A 14,528-nucleotide genomic window follows, 5' to 3' on the forward strand; every position below is an offset into this window, starting at 1 on the left:
CCTACTCTGGGAAATGGGACTAGGATACTTGCTCTCCCTCCCCAAGACTGACTCTCCCAGACAGTGAGCCCCATGTAGGACAGAGATGGTGCTTGGCACATAGTAAGTGCTGAGTAAATACTATTATTATTATTCATTGTTATTAGTATTATTATCAGACCCAAAGCCATCCAGGCACTCTTCAGTGCGGTTTAAGTCATTTTTATCAAGGCTCCCATAGACACGGATCAAGCCTCTGGCTTGAAAAGAGACTTTCCTACGTAATTTTTGACTTCTGTTCACCCACCTTCACCCATATTTAATCTTAGCGGCAAAAGTGTTTCTCAAGGATCTTTTATGATGCCTCCTTTTGCAGATGAATGCTCACACAAGGAGTCGTTTGAAAATGTCTGTGCGAGAGAGCTGAATCCTCCCCCTGGAGCTCACCCTCCAAGGTGGCAGAGAGGAATGTATGCTTCCTCTCCTCCCACCTTGATTCTCCAGTCTGACCAAGACCCCTTACTGATCCTGGCAGAGAATCAATCCCTTAGGGGGTGGGCAGTGCCAGCTGCAGCAATGCATCTCCCATTTGTTTCCCTCTGCGACCTATAGTGGCACTGCATCCCTACTGGAAACTGGAAGCTAATTGCCACTGCTGCCGTTAGTAAAGGAGCCTGTCCCTTCAAGCAGAAGCTCTGTCTTTTTTATCTGACAGGAGAAGAAGAGGCAAGAAGGAGAATATCTAGTGAAAGGCCAACAAAGGACGGCCTTTCAGCTTCTGCAGTGTGGCCACCTTTGTCCTTTCAGTCCCACATGCACCTAGAGAGGAATTCCAGCAGCACTGGTGTCTTCTTTGAAGGCGAAGGTCAATGTTATGCAGGAGTATCGGAGGGAGTAGAGTAGAGGATCCTCCCTGTCCACACCACCCTCCAAAAGGAGAAGCAGCAGTGAAGTCTGTGATAATCAATTTGTCCTCTAGACATAACCATGCTCTGTTCCCCCATTCCCTTTTTGTCAGAAGGAAGTCCTGAGAAAAACATTTCATCATTGACTAATAAATCATCTGTGGGCCAGTTATCCCAGAATATCTAAGTGCTCCTAATAAATGTCCTACGTTCTTCTAAAGCAAGAAACGGCGAAAAAATGCCCCAATGCTATAAAAAGCCATGGATATCCCATATAGCCCCAGATACATTTTGACTCTCTGGGTTAACTAATGAATAGTATCTAAATTACTTCTAAAGTTTAATGCATCTCCCAAAGCATGGAACTAATTCTCAAGGGATAATTTATATTCTGGCAGGCTTTGGCATTCATGCACATACCCAACCAGGAAACAAGAATATACACTCAGGTGTGCACGCACACGTGCGCACGTGTGTGCGCGCGCACACACACACAACCCTCCCCCCCCAGCCCACTAAATTTGGCAGTGCATTGTCAGTTCATTTTAAATGCACCAAAAAGTGACGCCTTTACAGGGAAGGAAAAATACTTTACAAGTGGTCTGCTGTTTCCCCAGGGCAATGGATTGTGCCATGCCTCAGCTGTTCCGACAACAGGACCTGTGACTGGAGAGAAATAACGTGGCAGCCTCAAAATTGTCAGTTCGGAGTCCTCCCTAAGCCTCAACTCCAGCGCTGCTTGGACAGAAGAAAGGTATGTTTTCCTATAAAACAAGGGAAATTTCCCTCTTAGCCTGTGTTCTCTGTGGCAGAAAAGACACCCCACTCTTTTTGCTGCGATTTCCAGCTTTTGTAGCTCTTCCCCAGAGACCAAGACCTCCTTTGGATTTGGATTCCTGTGGAGAAACCATGACATATCAATAGATGATTATAGCAGTGCCTGACCAGGTGGTCCAGTACTTTGCAACTGAGGCCTTTCGGACATTCTTGCCACAGTACCACAGCAGGGAATTGTGAGCGATTCCCAGATTGGTCAGCAATTGGTTCTCCAGAGCAGCTGGAGTTTATCAACCACTGCTCCAGTTCACTCTGCTATGAGAACTAACATTAATAGCTGATCTAAGAAACCCAATGGTTTTGCATGCACACCCATTCTGTTCTCTCTCAACTGCACGGCATTGCTCTTCCACATACTAACATTGCCCGTCTTCTCTCAGATTCTTGAGCAGACCTCTTGGAAACTTCACTAGGCTGAAAGTGCATATTGTGATGCTTCTAAACTGATGCCTTGGAAAGGCAGTGACCTCATGCTAGGCATGCTTTGACTGTTTAACATTTACCAGAGATCTCTGATAGCTGAATCGGGCACATAAACTGGAATGCATATTAACCCCAAGTAAGTAATTCCTTCCTCATTGTGCCAATGGTCATGATGAATGTATTAAATATAAATTATCTCTTGTAGTTAGTCCTGTTTGGGGGGAGGAGAAGGGTTGAATTAAAACTCAAAAAAATTGTATGTACAAAGGAAAGAGCATCATGCTTAGACTAATACTGTATTTAGGTTGGTCACTTGGCTGTATCCAAGCTGATTATCCCCATATTACATCCCTGTTAAAGAATAATCAATCAATCAGTCGTATTTACTGAGCGCTTACTGTGTGCAGAGCACTGTACTAAGCGCTTGGGAAGTACAAGTTGGCAACATATAGAGACAGTCCCTACCCAACAGTGGGCTCACAGTCTAAAAGGGGGAGACAGAGAACAAAACCAAACATACTAACAAAATAACATAAATAGAATAGATATGTACAAGCAAAATAAATAAATAAATAATTAGAGTAATAAATATGTACAAACATATATACATATATGCAGGTGCTGTGGGGAAGGGAAGGAGGTAAGATGGGGGGACGGAGGGGGGACGAGGGGGAGAGGAAGGAAGGGGAATAAGGAATAAAGAAGGAAGGAAGGAAGAATAAGAATAGGAACTATGCTTTGGCAAAAGTAAGGGACTTCTTCCATGGTAAAAAATGGGATAGATGTCACCAAAAATAAAATATAATGCTCAGGAGACACAGACTGTGTGTCTGTTATTTTGTTATATTGTACTGTTCCAAGCACTTAGTACAATGTTCTGCACACAGTAAGCACTCAATAAATACAACCGACTGACTGACTCAATAGAAACTATATGTGAAGGACATAAGGCCAAAAGCAACTGGGACTTCCAGTGCAGAATTCTGTCTCTGACAGCAGCACGAAAAGATGCCTTGGAGGTGCAGTGAGATAATTTCGCTCCTTGGCACCATCCTTGTGGTTAGAGATAAGTCTTCCTGGCCCTTTGTTTTCCTCTTTAATAACTACTATGGACTCTTACCCATGAATATCTTGAAATCCCTCATGAACCTATTGCCATTTTTGGTCCAAACCACTTCCCGTAGGAACCGATTACACTTTTACAACCGCTGCATGAAAAATGGTTTCTCTGTGTGTGTGTTTTTTTTAAGAGGGAACAGTTCATGATTCATCTACTCCACATCCTAAATGAGTTTCTTAACTTCGTTTATGCCCCACTCTCTTTCCAAATTAAAAAGACCCAATCTGTTCATCTACCCTCATACAAAAGTTATCCTTTCCCTAACACCTTCTCTCCTCTGTACCATCTTCAACTCCATGTTCTTTCTGAAATGTAGTGAGGAGTACTGGATGCAGTAGCAAGATTTTATCGAGTGAAGTAAAGCTTTCTCTTTTAGAGGGAGCCCTTCCTGTTTGTGCTTACCACTGGTTGACATTTTTATGTGACCAGCTATATCTCCTTCTCTAATTGCTAAGACTTGGTCAAGACCCTCAACCACTCTGAACCAAGTCACCTAAACTTTCTACCTTGAGTTTCGTCATCTCTAAAATATCATTTACTACTTCTACATCCATAAGCCTCCTCCTTCCGACAATACCTACCAGGGTAAAGCTTCTGGAATGGTGTTGGGATTAATCAAGCAAATATTTGTCCACACATAGGCCAGACACCTCCCATCCCTTCAGAGATTTCCTCTCTGAAACCCTCCTTTCTGCATGTACTCTCCTCCAATTAAAAAGGAAATGAGATGTAAATTCACACCTCTCCCAAAACCCATAGCAAGCATTCTCTTGGCCCAGGCCAAAACAAACAAACCACAAAAATCAAACTAACAAAACAAAACCAACCACAGAACATGACCTGTAAATAGTCGGTCTGTTGTCTTTACCTTTTTTTAAGCATTTTAATTTGTGGGCTTTCTTCTCTGGGTTATCCCCAAGCCAGGGCAGCAATTAGAAGTCAGAAAACCTCAAGCGGAGCCCATTCTTGGGAGGTTGAGGGGGATGTTTGATGATGAAAGGGTTGCTATTCAGAAAGCCAATGTGGGGATGTTCAGAAGGAACGCCTGTTTTTGGTCATTGTGGGCAGGGAATGTGTCTGTTTATTGTTATATTGTACTCTCCAAAGTGCTTAGTACAATGCTTTGCACACAGCGCTCAGTAAATATGAATGAATGAATGAGACCTATGCAAACTTTCCATTTTGCAGTATACAATTTACACACAAGAAGGCAGAGTGTGAGGAAAAATCAGACGAGAATCAAAAATTATGCTCCCTTTCCCCATTTTATTAAGGGAATTTACTTTGGGTTTGAACCTTAGCTCACCTTAAAGGCCACTTTGAAAAGAGACATTCTCCCTTCTTCAAGATAGCCACATTTTGAGTCATCTTTTGTTGTTCTTTGACCTTAAGGGGGAAAGAAATACTACTGTATTTGCACTGGTGCCTACAAACTGAACATTTCTCTTTCACTGTAATCCAGGACCACCTGGGGTGATAGAACAAGAACCAGACCTGTTGAGACTTGAAAAGGGATGTAAATTCCCCAAAGCATTTTATAAGGAACTGTGTTTCGTTTTACTGTGTGTTAGTGCACCTAATCAATCGAAGGCCTGTATTTCAGACAACACGAACAGGAAACCAGGGTTAAATTGAGAAAGGGAAAGCGAGATCTTGGGTTGGAGAGATTTTCAATCAGTCCATTTGTAGGTTCTTCCAGGGTTATAGCCTTTGAACTCCTTGCTAATCTGAAGAGGATAAATCACATTGCATCTGTGATTTGGAAAATTGGAAATGTAGGAATCAATTATGTCAGTGCAAGAAGCAATCAGTTTTTTTTAAAGCTATGTTCTCATTTGGTTATTCAGTTCTTCTGCCTAAATCTGGTACGTCTAGCTGTTTGGGTAATGAACTCTGACTGAGATATTTATGAGAATGTATCAAAGCATAACATTGCAATCACAGTACCAGGCATTCTAAGTGGAATCATAATAACCAAGAATTCAATCGAAAGCACACACAGAAGCCTGTCCTAAATGACTTTTTCAAATAAGCATTTATTTTGTTTGTCATTAGAAAATACGGCTTTGGGGTTGAGACCTGTAATAAAACATCTGGGAGAAGAGTACAATTAAGAACAGGAAATATGAAAAGGCAATATTTGCTAAGGTACTTTAAACTCAGCTGTTATAAAGCGGGAACTGTGACAAGTTTTCGAGGTAATGTTTTAGCGCTAAGTGGAGATTTGGACTTAAAAAATGTTTGAAATTTTGGAGTGTAGTTAATTTGTAATGATATGTTCAGGGGACCCAGTGAATTCCACAGTACTTACACCATTCATTGTTGACTGTGAGTTATAATGGATCATTTTTTTACACTAAATCTTTCCAACAAAAACCAAGACTCATCTGCCCTCCCAGGAGTCTTCTTTTCTAGCAAAATAACCGGGTTGTTGCATTGATTGGGCAGGCTATAAATGAAAATCATTTCATTTTTCAACCAGCAAAAAAAAAAGAACCACGATTGGTAGTCTTAAAAATAAATTCTGTGTGTATGTTTTCATGCATGTGTGTGATGGAGTGAGAGGGGGGTGAGCAAGTTCAACCACCACTCACAAGGTGAATTTCATGTCAATGCTGTCACCTTTAAATGTGAAGAACAACTAACGGTGTGCGAGAGAGAGAGAGAGAGAGAGAGAGAGAGAGAGAGATCCACCTGGGTCTCTGCATTCCCCAAACATTTGCAGATTGAGATGTTGCTCTATAGCCTCTAATTAAAATGAATAACTGAGCTAAATGTATTTTGGCAGGTGAAAATTACAGGAGATATGTCTCAGTTGGGTTGTATTCCAGCTGAAATGTCCCAATTAGCTTCCCTAAAGAATCTGGCTCCCATCAGGCTCACACCACTGGGTTAAAATGTCCTTTCTACTACCCCTCCACAGCAGAGTCCTGTCTAGGGTTGGAAAGATGAAGGTGGAAGTGTTTGCCCTAGCACCTGACTAGTAATGTCACCTCCCTCTCCGACTGGCCTCCTTTCTCAGAGAAAAGTGTTTCTGCCCAATCAGCAGGACTGGAGCAGCGTGGGATGAACTATTGGTCATTTTTCTCACTATCTCCCTCCCTTGTCCGGCCCAGCCAGTTTTTAATTATGAGACTAAGGGTCTGGGCTGGGATATGTGACCATGGTTTAAGTCAGAGAGATGATGACTGGGGAGTGAAGAGGAATGCCTGTGAACTTCCTTTGAAGTGACACAATTGGCCAGCCCTCCCATTCACTCTTCCTTGACACAGTACTGAGGGGCTTCCTCTGGGCTGGCCAAGTCTGCCAAATTACCCAAAGGAAGAGAAGGATATAGTCCCTGCCCTCAAAGGGACTATGGGGAGGCAGCTTTGCCTATTGGATAGAGCACGAGACTCGGAGTCAGAAGTTCCTGGGTCCTAATCCTGGCTCTGCCACTTGTCTGCTGTGCAAGTCACCCGGGCAAGTCACTTCACTTCTCTTTGCATCGATTATCTCATCTATAAAATGTGGATTAAGACTGTGAGCCCCACGTGGGACATGGACCCTGTCCAACCTGATTAGCTAGTATCTACCCCAGTGCTTAATAACAGTGCCTGGCACATAGTAAGCACTTAACAAACACCACTAAAAAAAAACAAAAAAACCTGAGTGTGGTGGGCAGAATGTGTTCAAAGTTCTCTTTCCTGTCCTTCTTCCCCATACCCCCTTTCCAAGAACAGGGCAGGGGTGTCATCATTCATTCATTCAATTATATTTATTGAATGCTTACTTTGTGCAAAGCAATGTACTAAGTGCTTGGGAGAGTATAATATAACAATAAATAGACATTCCCTGCTCACAACAAGCCACAGTCATCACTGTAGAGTTGAACCTGAGTCAGTGTCCAGAGTCACTTGAGGGAGTGGCTGGGGCTCGTTGCAGTGGACAGCCACTCCTGGCAATTCTGCCATCAGGTTGGCTGCCATGACCGGATTCTTCTCAATCAGTCAATCAATCAATCAATCAATCGTATTTATTGAGTGCTTACTGTGTGCAGAGCACTGTACTAAGTACAAGTTGGCAACATATAGAGACAGTCCCTGCCCAACAGGCCTGGGGGGTCACATGACCTGGATTCTAATCCTGGCTGTACCACTTGCCTGATGGATGATCTTGGGAAATTCATTTAACTTTTCTGTGCTTTGATTTCTTCATCTACAAAATGAGGTTTCAATACCTGTTTTTACTCTTTCTTAGACTGTGAGCTCCATGTTGGGGCATTAACAAATACCATGAGTATTATTATTACTCTAGCATCTTCTCTAAGCACCATATGGAAACACATTGTGGTGGAAAACAGGGAAGAGTGAGGTGGTGAGGAGAGTGACAGGCTGCTGTCCCCCAAGAAACAATTCCAGCCTGTCTCCCCTGGAAGCCCCTTTCAAACAGAGAATCAAGGAGGGGGAAACATAAGGAGGTTGTGTGCTCCTCCACAGACCTAAGGGAACACTGCGGAGCCCTGAGAACCTCCAGATGGGAGGATTTATGTCATGGGTTCATCCACGCTCACCCCAATCTTTCACAGTCACAGCCATTTGGGGGGAAAACAAAAAATGGTTTTGAGATCCAAATGGGTATATTGGTTATCGGTCTGTCCCCACAATTTTCACTTTTGGATGTTAAACTGCATGTACTGAGTTACACTTCAATCAGTTAATCAGTCTTATTTATTGAGTGCTTACTGTGTGCAAAGCAATATCCTAAGCATTTGGGAAATTACAACAACAGACACATTCCCTGTCCACAACAAGATTAAAGTCTACAGGACTGCATATTCATTCATTCAGTTGTATTTATTGAGCACTTACTGTGTGCAGAGCACTGTACTAAGCTCTTGGGAAGTACAAGTTGGCAACATATAGAGATGGTCCCTACCCAACAGCGGGCTCACAGTCTAGAAGGGGGAGACAGACAACAAAACAAAACATATTAACAAAATAAAATAAATAGAATAGATATGTACAAGTAAAATAAATAGAGTAATAAATACGTACAAACATATATACATATATACAGGTGCTGTGGGGAGGGGAAGGAGGTAAGGCGGGGGGGGTGGGGAGGGGGAGGAGGGGATATGCTCTCTAATTTTCACCTGTACTAAAGAAAGGGGTTGGATGATAGGAGACACTTTTCTTTCAGTCTTAGAAAATGCTCAGGATATTCAGCCTGTTTGAGCCATAGCCCAGCCTATCAATGCTTTGTATAGGGCTCTGCATTCATTAGGTGCTCAAAAAATACCATTGATTGATTGATTGATTGAAATAAATCTATCTGAAAACTGAATTCTTTTTTATTCATTTGATTGGAAAATATTGACAAGGAATGATTTTTCATTTTCCATTCTATTGCATTGTACTCTCCCAAGTGTTTAGTACAGTGCTCTGCACCCAGTAAATGCTCAATAAATACCATTGATTGATTGATTGATTGATTTATCCAGTTTATCTATAATGGGGATTGTGGAACTTGGTGCCTATAAATTCCTAAGTCCCCTTGTGAGTCCTTAGGCAGTAATAATAATTGTGATAGTTGCTAAGCGCTGGGGTAGAAATAATTTAATCAGGTCCCACATGGGGCTCACAGTCTGAGTAGGAGGGAGAAAAGGTATTCAATCCCCATTTTGCAGACGAGGGAACTGAGGCACAGGGAAGTTATGTGACCTCTCCAAGGTCACACAGCAGGCAAGTGGCGGAGCTGGGATGAGACTCCCAGGACTGCGCTTTCTTTGAAAGAATAGACTACCCTTCTAGAGAAGTAGAGAAATTTGTTAATCATCGACTGTCAGTCATGTACTAGGAGACCTCTCCCAGTGAGCACTTAGGTATTCACTACAATCCCCCTTCTCACCACAGCACTGTCCATTTCCCCCACTAGATTATAAACTCCTTTAAGGCAGAGATCATATCTACTCAATCTTTTGTACTCTCCTAAATACTTGTTACAGTGTTTAGATTATAAGCTCATTTTCTAGACTGCAAGCTTACTGCAGGCAGGAAACATGTCTATCAACTCTGTTATATTGTACTCTCCGAAGTGCTTAGTACAGTGCTCTGCTCACAGCAATTACTCAATAAATACTACTGATTGATCGCTCTACATAGGATAAATGCTTGATAAATACTAGTGAGTGAACGATTAATCAAACTAGCTCCTCACTTTGATTTGAAAACCATCGTTCATAGAGCTCATGAGTATACTGAATTACCATTAGTTACATGCAAAAATGATCTTTTTCTCATTACAACAGTTAAAAGGATCTCTTTCCAGACTTTTGGTTCTGGAAGACAATTATGGGCACAGACCAAACTGTCACTTTAAATTCAGAAACCTGTGACACATGAACTAAAAATAGATAAAAGTTCAGCTAGCCATGGGGTCTACAGTAGTTTCTTCCTCTGCATTTGGATGTACTCCATTGTAACAAAACCAAATTCATATGTAAAAACATCTTCCGAGAGTTTTGCTGGCATTCCCGGTGATGTACAAATGCAGTAATAAGTGAAACAAAACGGTTTGGGCTGTTACTCCAAGCCAGAGGAAAATATCTGCCTGCCAAATGGAAAACAGGCCTTTTTCAAGAAAGGAACATGTTATAAAGTATAAGTATACACACACATACACACACACTCACACGCTCCCAAGATATTTGAAGCTAGTGGCCCTGTTATTTTAGTGGATAGAGCACGGGCCTAAGAGTCTGAAAGTCATGGGTTCTAATCCCAGCTCCGCCACTTGTCTGCTGTGTGACCTTGGGCAAGTTGCTTCATTTCTCTGTGCCTCAGTTACCTGTAAAATGGGGATTGAGGCTGTGAGCTCCATGTGGGACAGGTACGTGTCCAATCCTATTAGCTTGTATCCACCCCAGCACCTAGTGCTTCCTGGCATATAGTAAGCACATACAAATATTATCATCATTATCATTATTTTCCTGATCTTATTTATCAAAATCCCTTGATGTCCTTGAAGAACCTTATAGCACGACAAATGCATCCGACCTGAAGATACTTTTCTTTTGGAATTTAAAGGTTCTCTTCATCGGCGATTCAACAAACCGGGGGATAATGTACTACCTGATTGAGAGGGTAAATGAAACCCTTCAAGAATGGCAGAAGTTGCATGGCACAAAAACCTACCCCAACATCAACGATGGGAAAACCCTCATCAGCTATTCCTATTACCCTCAGTTCTGGATTCACAGTACCCGGAGGCCCACATTTGAAAAAGCCCTAGAACAACTTTTGCAAAGGTAACCCTCAGAACTGCAGCTGGCTGGGATTGGAACCTCTTTCTTCCCAGGAGCATCTCGCTGGCAGAAATGGTTGCTTACTGCTCCTGGCCATAAGCGAGATGTGCTGAAAATCTTAGCCACCAAAGTCAAGTGGTTGAAAAATTGATGCGGTAGAGGGTGGTTGGAAGTGGGAGGGGGATAACAAGCGGGTCTTTGGATCAGGATGCCAGCTCTGGTTCAGTGAAATGTAATGCAATGCTGGTAAAATGTGTACCATCTGTTTTAAGGCGATACATGCTATTTTTCTTTCTGGGTTTCAGATCGAGGCCCCTTGAGAACACGGACCAGACTGTGTTGGTTGTAGGAGGTGTTCAGTGGCTCAATTCCAATCACCTGCAAATTATTTGGAAGGTCTTGAAAAGGTAAATTTCCACATCATTTTATTCCCTACAGAATGTTAACATTGAGCTTAGTGGTGTTGACTAGAGGTGTCACCCTAGGTAAGAATGGTGGGCTCTTAACATGTATCTTTATGAAAACCTGTTATAATGTGCCCACTTTCTTTCTGTATCTTAAATTGTTTTGTCTAGAGAAAACTTATTGAATATCCTGGTGGTCATCAAAACCATAGGAATGGGGTTTCATCTGCCAGTGGATGGAGTGCATTCTTTATCACAGGTAGGTCAGAATTACATGGTGTCCCCGTGGAAACCTTGTTAGAGGTATGAAGTGTTTTGTGCAGTGTTCTGGACACGGTATGCACTCAATAAATACAATTGATTGAAGCCATCTTGCTGTCCAAGGTATCAGTATTCATGAAAGTGGATGAGCTTCCAGCAAATCGAGGGAATGCCCTCATTAATAACAATTTTGGTAATTGTTAAGCACTTACTATATGCCAGGCACATCGCTTTTTTCAAGGGGTTCTTCCTTCCCTAATGAGAACAGCTCTGTTGATATTCAAGAGCACCTAAACAGTGAGAAGAAAGATTAAATTTAGTCCTGGAAGCCTCAAATTCTAGCCGTTCAATTGTAGATTGGATTTCCCTGTTGAATTATGTGAGGGACTCCCTTTAACTGAAAGTAAGTTCTCTGTGAGCAGAGAAATTCCTTCCGAAATTATTTCTCTCACAACAGTGAGACAGTGTTAGAACAGTGAACACAGGTTATTTGAAGGACTCCCTTTAACTCCCTCATGTTTTAAAACCAGGCACAGATTCATTCATAGTCCAGGGTCTCATTCAAGCAGCATGCGAGGCTTCCTACAGAAACGTGTCAGTCGTCTGGGAAAAGTAACAGGGAAGGATGTTCTTTGACAAAAGCTGCTGGAAAGAATATATCATTTTGATGTCTGTGTCCCTGTTACTGCCAGCAGTCCACTCTTGGGACAGGATAGCCTTACTGGTACAAGGCTAGTCCTTTGTGGACCTCAGAGAAGTCACCTCTGCTCAATCAATCCATCAATCAATGATTTTTATTGTGTGCAGAGCATTTTACTAAGCACTTAGTTCTGCTCTAGGTTAAAGAAATCTGAGTTGGTATAGGAAACCCTTGGATGGGATAGATAGGATAATAATAATAATAATAATGGCATTTGTTAAGTGCTTACTATGTGCAAAGCACTGTTCTAAGCGCTGGAGGAGATACAAGGTGATCAGGTTGTCCCGCGTGGGGCTCACAGTCATCATCCCTATTTTACAGATGAGGTAACTGAGGCCCCGAGAAGTTAAGTGACTTGCCCAAGGTCACACAGCAGACATGTGGTGGAGCCGGTATTTGAACCCACAACCTCTGACTCCAAAGCCCGTGCTCTTTCCACTGAGCCACGCTGCTTTTCACTGAGCCATGCTGCTTCTCAGGATGAATACTGGGTTGTTTGTTGTTCACCATATTCCATGATACTACAATAAAGTGGCGTACAAAAGTATCAGTAAGTCCAATAAGGGTTAGACAAATGCATGGACTAGTAGTCAGTAATGGACTTCTAGGGAGAAAGTTAAGGATATTACATTGTTCATCCCTAAGCACGAGGGTGGATATCAAGAGGGTCAACATCAAGCCGTTTCTCCAACTCCTGGGTTGGATGGAACCGGTATGGGTGGGATTTGCCTATGAATTTGTCTTATTTCAGTTGGTGGCTCTATTGCAGGCTAAAACTGCAAAACATTGGTGAAGGGGTCAGAGAGAGTAGAAACTAATAAAGTCACAGGCTTGCCCAGAGCTTTACTGATATGAAACTCTGCCCAAGATCTTCCAATATCAGGCACCTTACTGTTTTGCTGGAGTTTACGCTGGAACAACATATATAGTTTCCATAATACTTCAGCTTTTTCAAGGGGTTCTTCCTTTCCTAATGAGAACAACTCTGTTGGTTTTCAAGCACCTAAAGGGTGAGAAGAAAGGTTAAATTTGGTCCTGGAAGCCTCAAATTCTAACCGTTCAATTGTAGATTAGATTTCCCTGTTGGATTATGTGAGGGACTCCCTTTAGCTGAAAGTAAGTTCTCTGTGAGCAGAGAAATTCCTTCCAAAACTATTTCTCTCACAAAGCCCTGGCACTCTACTTCCTAGCCTGCCCCATGTAGCAACAGTGTACTGTACTTATTTCTTTGTTCGAAGTCCACTGCACATGGGTCTCTTCTGCTGGATCTGTATTTACTAAGCATCTTTAAGCAATTTTTTCTCAGCTGCTACAGTAATTATTTTCTTCAGGAAACAATACAGTGAATAGGAGATGGTAAGTACTCAGTTATTGCCATGATTGATTGACAGACACAGTTTCAGTCCATTAATATAATGGGAAAACTCTCTCATTTTGTTTAACAGTAGTACTTTTGGGTTTTCACATGCAGAGTGAAGTAAAGAATTTATGGAAAGAAAATCTACTTATCCTGGATTCTGCAAAAATATATGGCTTTGAAGTGATCGATACGTTCCAGATTACAATGGGCCGCCACAAGGAATTTCTGCAGGGGAAGTGTGGGTGCCATTTCCATGAGGTATTCGTGCTGGCCTTTCTCCCTCGACAATACAGCATTCTGTATTTTTGCGAAATGTTTTGCATGAGTTTTGATATTAATTCCCTGTAAAACTGAAAGAGGTCAGTATTTCTTTTGCAAATGAGACAGGGTGGGCTAAGGTCACTTCCTCAGTATCATACAGCCAGTCAAAGGGGCAATGACACAGAACATTTTAAAACATTGGAAGGAGTCAGAACTCTCAGAACTCCTGGAAGTCAGAAGGACCTGTGTTATAATTCCAGTTCCACCACTTGTCTGCTGCGTAACATTGGGCTTCAGTTCTCTGTGCCTCAGTTACTTCATCTGTAAAATGGGGATTAGGACTGTGAGCCTCTTGTGGGACATGGACTATGTCCATTCTGATTAGCTGGAATGCCTGGAATGTAGTAAGAGCTTAACAAATACCATAAAAAAATTAGCGTGACCTAGTGGATAGAGCACAGGCTTAGGACTCAGAAGACCTGGGTGTCTAATGCCAGCTCTATCACTTGTCTATATGTATATATGTTTGTACATATTTATTACTCTATTTATTTTACTTGTACATATCTATTCTATTTATTTTATTTTGTTAGTATGTTTGGTTTTGTTCCCTGTCTCCCCCTTTTAGACTGTGAGCCCACTGTTGGGTAGGGACTGTCTCTATATGTTGCCAACTTGTACTTCCCAAGCGCTTAGTACAGTGCTCTGCACACAGTAAGCGCTCAATAAATACGATTGATTGATTGATTGATTGTCTGCTGTGTGAACTTGGGCAAATCTCTTCATTTCTCTGTTCCTGTTACCTCATGGGTAAATGGATATTCAATACGTGTCTTCCCTCCTCCTTAGACTGTGAGCCCCACAGTGGGACTCGAACTGTGTCCGACCTGATTATCTTGCAACTACCCCAGCACTGAGAACAGTGCTTGACATAGACTAAGCGCTTAACAAATGCCATTAACATTATAATCATTATTATTAATATTTCCACCT

The 14,528-nt window shown here is 42.1% G+C and overlaps 1 protein-coding gene across 1 annotated transcript in view; it reads left to right on the forward strand.

Moving 5' to 3' along the window:
* Nucleotides 1-14,528, forward strand: part of CPED1 (cadherin like and PC-esterase domain containing 1) — a 207,242-nt gene that overhangs the window by 182,465 nt on the left and 10,249 nt on the right. The window contains exons 19-23 of the mRNA XM_038753259.1: nt 1,502-1,638; nt 10,332-10,552; nt 10,855-10,956; nt 11,125-11,212; nt 13,386-13,532. Of these exons, the coding sequence (XP_038609187.1) occupies nt 1,502-1,638; nt 10,332-10,552; nt 10,855-10,956; nt 11,125-11,212; nt 13,386-13,532 (695 nt within the window). The remainder of the gene's footprint in view (nt 1-1,501; nt 1,639-10,331; nt 10,553-10,854; nt 10,957-11,124; nt 11,213-13,385; nt 13,533-14,528) is intronic.

The sequence above is a fragment of the Tachyglossus aculeatus genome, chromosome 10 (genome assembly GCF_015852505.1).
Source record: "Tachyglossus aculeatus isolate mTacAcu1 chromosome 10, mTacAcu1.pri, whole genome shotgun sequence".
Taxonomy (NCBI): Eukaryota; Metazoa; Chordata; class Mammalia; order Monotremata; family Tachyglossidae; genus Tachyglossus; species Tachyglossus aculeatus.